The sequence below is a fragment of the Cyprinodon variegatus genome, unplaced genomic scaffold (genome assembly GCF_000732505.1).
Source record: "Cyprinodon variegatus isolate N-32 unplaced genomic scaffold, C_variegatus-1.0 Scaffold139, whole genome shotgun sequence".
NCBI classification, from domain to species: Eukaryota; Metazoa; Chordata; class Actinopteri; order Cyprinodontiformes; family Cyprinodontidae; genus Cyprinodon; species Cyprinodon variegatus.
The window spans coordinates 1,082,195-1,091,579 of record NW_015150592.1 but is presented as its reverse complement, the minus strand read 5'-3'; the positions used below and the strand labels follow the sequence as shown (position 1 = coordinate 1,091,579).

At 38.2% G+C, this 9,385-nt stretch overlaps 1 protein-coding gene across 3 annotated transcripts in view; it reads left to right on the top strand.

Annotated features, from left to right (window-relative positions):
• The first annotated feature begins 301 nt into the window (after window positions 1-301).
• The window catches only part of iqsec3 (IQ motif and Sec7 domain 3), a 134,605-nt gene continuing 125,521 nt past the window's right edge, over window positions 302-9,385 (top strand). For 2 of the 3 annotated variants that reach the window (XM_015376677.1, XM_015376678.1), the window contains exon 1: window positions 302-1,068. In XM_015376677.1, coding sequence (XP_015232163.1) covers window positions 476-1,068 — 593 coding nt within the window. In that variant the 5' untranslated portion in view covers window positions 302-475. The remainder of the gene's footprint in view (window positions 1,069-9,385) is intronic. The other variant, XM_015376679.1, reaches the window with a different exon arrangement.

Genomic DNA, 9,385 nt, shown 5'->3' with positions numbered 1-9,385 from the left:
CATTAAATAGCTGTAATGCCAAATAGAAAATTACCGTAAAAAAGGAAAAAGAATGCTACAAAAATGTTTAAATTCATGATCAAAAGCAAGTGTTTTAAAAAATAAATGTTTTGAACAGAGATGCAGAAATCAATTTTGCGGCCCACTGTGGGCGCTGCGTGTTGACATCACTGTTTCACTACAGCTCCGCCTCCGCACTCTGCTGATGCTCATCCTGCACTTGCATCAGCACCATTTCTGGCATCCTCATTAGGCGCACACACGCAGAGAGAGAGAGAGAGAGAGAGAGAGAGAGAGAGAGAGAGAGAGAGAGAGAGAGAGAGACTACCCCATCACAGGAGCTGAGGGGCGTGAGACTGTCGTTCCAGCACCCAGAACAGACTGCACACAGTCCAGAGGCCCAACGATCACACTGCTACAGAACCAGCTGAAGAGTAAGCCGCAGGAAAAAAACACAGCCAGCCTACTCTTAGTGATGGAGAGCCTGCTGGATAATCCAATGAAAGCCGTTCTGTACCTGAAGGAACTCACCACCATCGTCCAGAACCAGCAGAGCCTGATCCAGACGCAGCGCCAACGCATCGACGAGCTCGAGCGAAAGGTGGAGGATCTGATCGGGGAGAACCGACAGCTGCGGGACCCCCATCTCTACGTCCAGCAGCCCTCTCAGCATCATCAGCACCATCAACACCACCATCACCACCCGACGCACCGGAGCGTCAGTCCCCAAGCGCCGGCCCACCTCCATCAGCACCCGGTGAGCGCCACCAAGACTGCGTCTCACCTCGGCCAGCAGCTGCCGCCGCCTCAGCAGCAGCCTGCTGCTCAGCAACAGCAAATCCTCCATCCTGCAGCCCAACCTCAGCAGCAGCAGCATCCAACTCCTCCTGCGCCGTCTTCCCACCACCCTCAGCAGCTGCAGCTCGTCCCCACCTCGCCGCAGTCGCCCAAAGTGAAAGCCGGCTCCGAGTCCACCGAGGAGGACAAGAGGAGCGCCTGCTGCAAGTCTCTGGTTCCACAGACTCCAAGCACTCTGTGTCGCTCCGTTGGATTGGCCAGGAAAGCAGAGTAAGTGCTTTTTGTGTCTTATTTAAGGGAAATGTTTGTTCTATACTGATGCGCACGCATACCTGATTTTTCAGAGTAAATCCCCCTAAACTGAGCACAGCAGGTGACATAACATCAATGCAGTGCAAGACTCATAATACAAAAAATGGGTTTCCTGACCCAAAAAGCCTGCTTCTAATTTTTTTTTTCTTCGTTATACAGCTTGATGATATCTAAAACATTCAGTTAAGGCATCCTTTAAACTATTATGTGAAGGTATACATTTTGAGCACATAAAAAAGCTGGTTATGTGCAGAATATAATAAAGTTGTAGGTTTGCAATAAAATTGTTTTTTTTCTACCTTTTAATCACAAAACCTAATTTTCTCAAACGTCTTTATGGAAACTTAAATAATGCACAATACTAATTGTGAAATCTAACACAAAGTATTTACAAGTGAATTATAAATTTAGAAAAAAAAGGAATAAAAAGTCAATAAGACTGCTCCTCTTATTGATTTGGTATAAAGAACAGTTTTCTTAAGCCCTCCTTTCTCTGAGAGCACAACACTGGACTAGAAATTATTTGAAGTCCAATTCATCTCTCATGCAGCTGTTTAGCCAATAGTTTTGCAGGTGATCAAAGAAATAGATAACATTGCGAGCAGACTTCTGCAAAAATAGTGTTGTACCGATAACAGTATCAGACCCTGATACTGTACTAAAATGGTGGTATCGGTATCGGCGAGTTCCAAAAAAAAGGGCACAAATACCATTTTGAGAGCCAAAAGTTTATTCAACTATTGTCACCCATTCCAGGTAGGCAATAAAAAGTTCTAATGGATTCACTTTGTATTAGTCTTTTTCCTGCTTCACAAAGGTAGGCAGAAGCTTGACAAGCCATGATGGCAATTATTTTACATCTGAGTAGTATGCAGTTCTTTATATATACACACACACACATTCATTTCTAACAGATGGTATCGGTATGGTATTGGCCAATACTGCAAAGCCAGGTATCGGGTATCTGTATTGGGGCCAAAAAATGGCATTGGCGCAACACTGGCGTTTAATAATCTGTATTGTACAGACTGCAGTGACTTATACCTCATTAGGAGAAAGACATTTTCCAGAGAAACTGTAAGTGCCTAACAGGAATGAAAGCTCAGACAGAAATACATTAGTTGTTAATGTGTTCCCTCAGAACCTAGTCAGAACTACTAAACATGCAATGAGTTTAAATGCACTTTCTGTCATCATTATGCGCTCATTTTTACCCAAAGTAAAATGCCAAACATCACAGGGTCAGCTTATTTACTGCAGGAAGCAATATAGACAAACCAATTAACTACAAAAAATGCTTAGAAAAGAAGCACTCAAGGAAAACTAAGAGAATCCTTTAATATTATGTTGTTAGATCCCCATCCTTACATAAAATCTAGTTGCTCTAAATCATGCATTCAAAAATTAATACAATAATGTAGATCCACACCATCCTGCATAGTGAAATAGATTTAATGTTTACTGCTGCTAATCAAAATATGCATGCTTTTTTTAATCTGATCAGATTGTGCTTTTCTAAACATTAAGCTAAGCAGGATTTTTGATTGCTGTGTGTGTGCTTCAGAATTATCCATGCTGCAGAATGTTCTTTGCCTCCATCAAGGTCATATGAATTGCCTCAGCCAGAGCCACAAACCCACACTCACCAACATCACGCTGTGCTCCGAGCCACATCTGTTTCACTCAGCCACATTTCTATTGTTTCCGGTAATCCACCTTGATTTATTGTTATTGAATTGAATTTCTAAAGAGCAAGGGTCAGAAATAGGACACATAAGCAAGATTAGTAGGGTGATAGAAAAAAAAAGGTGCTACTGGTGCGGTGCAAAATAAATGTCAGAAAGGGGATTCTCTACATTTTTTTTCCTACAAAATGCAACTTGACAGCTCTTGTGGATGATGAACAATATGACAGAGAGATGAGAGAAGTGAAAACGTCCCACAGAGCATTGCATAAATATAAAAGCAGTGGGACATGAAATCCAGGAGATGCGATGAAGCTTTATCATTTCCACATAAAGCACTGATCCCGTTATGACAAGATAGTAAGTCACTGCTGACTGGAAGTAATGCTTTTTACTTCTGTTGCGGTGGTGGGGACACAATATAAGCTCACTAATCAGGCATGTGTTCTATTGCGTTTACCATGGCAACAAAGTTGTTGCATTCTCACTTCATTGGAGAATCACCACAGTGAGGATCTCATTTTAATGGTATGTAAGCTGGTTCACACAGTTCTGCCTCTGTTCAGTATAACAGCAAATAAAAACAAACAAGTAATTTTTATATAAAAAAGTTTTTAATGGTAGTGTGTTAATTTGAACCCTTCTTGTAAACTATACTTTTGTGGTGAATACATGACAGTACATCTTGACCCGTTCCCTTTTCAACAATTTCAGACCGACCTAAAACATATCAGTCAATCATGTTGATGCATTATAGTTCAATGCAGGACATAAAGCTGCAGGACACATTGCTACTGCTCTCATCTGTTTTGTCAGAAGCTAGGATTTCCTCTTTGATAAGCACAAGTTTCTGTGGTTTCTCATGGTGTCTGCTGCTATTTCATTTGCTACTGAGATTGGCTCCAATTTAACTTTGGTAGGTGGGCACTAGCTGTTGCTTCGCCCAATCAAGAAGATTCTGCTGAGCTTCCTGCCTTTCCCCGAACAGATTTGATCAGAGTACTCTGAGATTATCAATCTGGCTTCCTCAATGTTACATTTTCTTTGTTAACTCTTTTCCTTTATTTTACATGGATAATGGATCTCGAATTGTTTTACACAAAGCTATAAAGTAAGTTGTCATCTGAAAGAAAATGCATAATAAACTTGTGCTGTGTCACATAGTTTGTAATATTTGGTGCCTATGAGCTATTTTACTCTGTATATGTTCCATAATAATCTCTAATTGCTATATATTTGGTACAAAAGAGTATACAGGTTTTCATACTGATGTTTTCTTTCTTTCTTTAGACTCACCTCTTGCTGCTTCAATAAGCTGATCATAATTTGTTTCAGATTAATAAACTTTTGTTATGAGAAAAAAAACAACCAAAAAAAACAACAACACAATCTTATTCAATAACATTATAATTTATCGAAGCACATGTAAAGAAAAAAGTGATGTATTTGCACTTTTACAGTTTGCTTCTTTTGGTTGTTTTTAAATTGGAGGTCTTCAACAGGGGGTCCGCGAACCCTAGGGGATCCTCACAGGGGGTTGATTAGACTTTTTTTTTTTATATTGCCTCTGCAGTTTTTACCACTAAATGAAATGTCTTCAAATACACATTAACATGAATTCAACACACTGTAAAAAACAACAACAGATAAATGGAGGCAGAAGATGTCTTTCAGCCATGAAAAACGATGAAGACCCCTGTTTTAAATCATAAATCACATTTACTATATCAGGCAGATAACAGTCTAAGCCAATGTAAGCTAAGCAAAAGTAGCTAGCCTTTTCCCCTTTGTAAATAATAATAATAATATATAATTTACCTCTGCATTTAACCCATCCCCTTAGAAGACAGATGGCTGCCATTGTGCGGCGCCAAGGGAGCAATAAATTAAGTGTTTTTCAACACAGGAAATTTTTAGAAATGTGAGTTCAATATCTCTTGCTAAGCAAAATAATTGCTAACTTCCAGATGTTTACAAAAAGGAAGAAAACACTTAAATAAAACCTGTAAGACAACAAGATGAAATCAGAAAAGTCTTAAGAGAGCAACACAGCTAACACCTATTTTAAGAATTCAACGAAATATAGAATATAATTGAATGAATGTTGTTCAGATAAAAAAAGCATGGAAGAGTAGGCTCTAATGTTAGGAAAGTATTTACCAACTTGTATACTGAACATTTTATGAAATTATTGCAACGGTTACCACAGGACCTCCAGAACTAATGCAGTACTGCAATTCTCTTGACCGATTATTGTAGTTTAAATAATAATTATTCCTCCAAAATGTATAATTCTCTTTCAATACATCCCCCTATACAATAAAAGCTTTTTCCAGGACATTGACAAAATTATTAGTAAAATTTATTTGGAGCAAGGATACGAAAATCAGAACTACATCGTCTAAAACCTTATGGAGGGAGGGGCCTTCCTGGTCTGATATTAACTTGTAATGTTAGAATTGCAGCTTATTGGTTACAACAATGCTGTCCTGCCTGGGTGGAGATGAAAATAAAAAGTTCCCTTCCCTCCCCCTCCATCCAAATTGCTTTTATCACCATTAATAACAGGAAGCTTCAGGCCTTTCAAAAACCCCATAGTATTACACAACTACAAGATTCAGTATCAGATACAGAAAAAAGACTTTGGTTGGCATTCCGGGTCCCTTACAAGCCCCAATTAAGAACCATAAAATTGCTCTATCACTTAACAACTGAGTTTTTGCCTAAATTGTAGGCATTAATACTGTATAGTACATTGAAGGATTGGTTTTTCAATAAGACATTTCCTTGATCTGCACAGCTTTTAGAAAAAGTATCACCTAAATCATTTTTTAGAAAAACCTACAGGTTAATAATTTGTGCAAAGGAATAAACCACCATAACCTTGTGCTGGAAGCTGGATTTTCACAAGATCTGAGTTTGAAAGACTCCCGCTAATACATCCATCCAGTTAAAACCAGCAAGTCGGACCAGTGACATGCCAGCAGGGTTTTTTGGGAAAGGACATGTAGGATGATACTAACCTTGTGCTGCAAGCCTTTAGTGCACAGGTTTGTCTTGCAAATTCTACAAAAATCATTGCACAATGACTTCCATAAACACCCAACAATGGTTTACATTTTAGTAAACACGTCCCACCTGTGCCGTAAATACGGCACATCATCCAATTAACTTGATGTATCAGTGTCCGTGTCAGTGTTAAGTGACGCCATCTACTTTGGATTTTAGATTAGCTTGGGAAGAAGACCTAGGTATAGAGATAAAAGGAAAAGCAGTGGCACTCAACCCTACATTGTTCCAACTCATACAATCTCAGTTTGTGCAAAACATGGCCTTTATATAACTTAAAATAATACATCAACTCTACTGTGTTAAACAAAAACATCATAAGATAAACCCATCAATAGATATCACATGTGACCAATGGGCATAAGTTCAGATCTTGTCCCACGCTGACCAACTAATGGAATACCTTAAGCTCCATATTATCTGATGTGTTGGACAGGACTATTCTGTTGGACTCACTGCTTTCTATACTGGCAGTTAGTCCTGCAAACAATAAGACCCGTAGATCAGGGCAGCATTTAATAAATTTTTTTTTCTTAGACTTATTCGGCTAAACTAGAAGCAACAAAGGGCTCCAACACATTTACAACTTTATCATGAAATCTTGAAAAACCTAGAGCTGAAGAGGATTAGCTTCTCTCTTAGAAATCAAGAAGACATTTTTTGATGAGATTCAGAAACCTTTCAATTGTCATTTTAATGTCAGAACTTGATTAAGGTCAGACAATGTGCATGAATTAATATTTTACAACAAAACTTTAAAGCAGACAAAAAAATAGAAATTTGCAAATTGAATCTTAAGTGTAATTGCATATTATTTATTTTGACTTTCGCTGAAAGGGAAAGGCTTCTCCATATTTATTTTATATGGATTATACAAAATGTTAAAGGTCAGATTTACACATGTAGGCTCGGGTATTGCCGTGATTATTATCAAGATTTAAGCGTTATTATTCTTAACTAGTCAGATATTTTTCATGTTATTTAAAGAGCTTAGCATTATTAAAGCTGTAAATGTTAATTATCATGCCCATCACCGCTCATCATCCCCTGCAATGCTGCAATTTGAAGAATGCAAATCAAGGCTGCCTCAAGCTCTGTGCGGTGGATCCAGGTGAAAACTAAAAAAGATGAACATGGAAATACATCTAATGTGATCCAGTTGCATTATTAAGTCTCACTAGGATTCTCAGCATCTCTGTTTGAGCTAAAAGGAATTGCCATAATCCGTCTTCTTTATTTCCACCTCATTCTACTCATTATTCCATCATTCTCATTTTTTTGCACATTATATCTCAGTCCTTCTCCCCTCCCTAAACCCATTTTTTTTGCTTCATCAGCTGTTACAAGCACCACCTCGTGAGTCTCAGTCAGTACGTTTTTGCCATTTTTCTGAATCAGGATCTGTAACCAATTAACCAATCTGATGACTGGGCTGGAGCCTTTACACCTCTTCTATGTACAGCTTTAGAGCTGCCAAGTGTAAAACTCAGTTTGTAAAAGCTGAGCCATGTGTTCAGGAAAGTGACAGTAATTGTACAAGAAGTGGAGGCATGCGAGTATACGATAGGCAGTAACCCTGTAGCCTGAGGTGGAAATCCCAGCATTCCCTTGGAGCTCCGCATGTGTCTGTGCTGCTGCTAACTCCTACACTTCTTGTTGATATGTTGTCTGGCTCTCGCAGAAATGCACACTAACTGTAACATGGCACATGCCACCTGGCAGCGAGCCTGTTTTCCCCCCGCACTAGTTGTGACTCCCTCTGCATCCTTTGTGCTCCTTTTTTCTTTTTGTACTCGCCTTAGAAAGCAGAATGTGTGCCATCTCCTTTGCTGCATGCATGTGCATTCTTCAAAAGATGTGCATTAGCAGCTGGTGGATGTGGGAGTTCAACAAACAAATACATTTTAACACCAATTGTGGAGAAGCCCTGCAGCCTTTCTTCAAAATGGTGCAAAGGCAACTTGATTTCAACCCCTCAATGCAATAAAAAAGACGGTCATGATCTACAATGAAACCCAACCATAATTTCTCATGTGTTACTTATAGGCGGCATTTAAAAAAAAGATATTTTTTATAACTTGGAGATCAGGAGCAGATGGAATGCCGTTTGTCAGATCCCCTCGACTTTCACATTTTGTTATCTTTCAAACACAAAGGTCATTGTGTTTTATGGAGATTTTATTCAAAGCAGAGCACAGAACTTTGTATTGGACGGAAATTAGGTTGTTTTTAAGGTTAAAAAAATAAAGATCTGAATGAGGTGGTAAGCATATATTCAGAACCCTGATAACCCTCTTCAGGACTCATCTAATTAGAGTCCACCGTTGCATAATTGGTATAGATCTAACTGCTAGTTGTGCATTGCACAAAATCTGGTCTTTTTGCAAAAGCAGCAAGTTTAGGAAACAACCAAGTACATAAGCTGTAGGGGACACAAGAAGCTTATGCACTTAGATGTTTTTGGTCAGATTAGACCAAAAAATAACATTTTACTCTTTCCACATCCTACCTAAGAAACACGACAGTGGCAGCAATATTCTGTGAGGATGATATTCTTGAGCAGTGACATAGAAGCTGGTCAAACTTAGCCGGAACATGGAACATGCCATAGAGGTACCTCAAAACAGAAATTAAGATCTAATTACAAAGTGTTGAAACAGGGAAGCTAAAAACAAATATATTTTTTTCAGATTTCTATTTAAAAAATGTTAAATAATTTATTATTGGTCTATTTTGAGTAAGTAATACTTTGTACCAGCCTTAAATAATCATGCTAAAAAAATCTGGGCATATATAAACATTGTGTTCTGCAGAAGAGTAGTTGGATTCTAGATATTGTTCCTGTTACATACAGTTTCACATATGTTATGTCCATTTGGCAAAATATTTCTGATTTGAAAAGGATAAAAATACACAGTATCTAGGATCTTAGTTCATTTTTTTGTCTGTTTTCTGCAGGGATGGGCCTGACTCATAAGTAGATAGCATTCAGGTGAAAAACTTAGTTAACTTCCACTACTAGCTGCTACAGGACTGCATCATAAATATTGATAAAAAAATATATAGCAGAGTGGAGCAAAAGGTGACAACAGACATCTAATTATTAGAAATTGGAAATGCACCAGAAGTGAGCAAAAAAGTGTCAAAATAGCAGGTGATAACTAGATTAAAGACATAAAAAAGAAAAACAACAACCAACCAATTAAAAGAATAAGAATTTACTTAACATGGAAGGATAGGTTGAATTTGGGAAAAAGAAGTGAAAGCTTGCTTTACTAAACTACTCTCAAAACACTTAATAGAAACTAAGGGAAAAGGAAAATCACATTTTAGGATGGTATGGTTGAATATTTTTCGGGTATTATCCTGACTCAATAAAACATGTCATTATGGGTGTTGCAGCAGGAGAAACAACACACAGCAACTTTGTTGAGTGTTGTGATTAAGAATATTAGAAAACAACATAAAGGGAAACCTACTGGTTTGACAGTGGGAAGATGACTATTTAACAAAGAGAACAC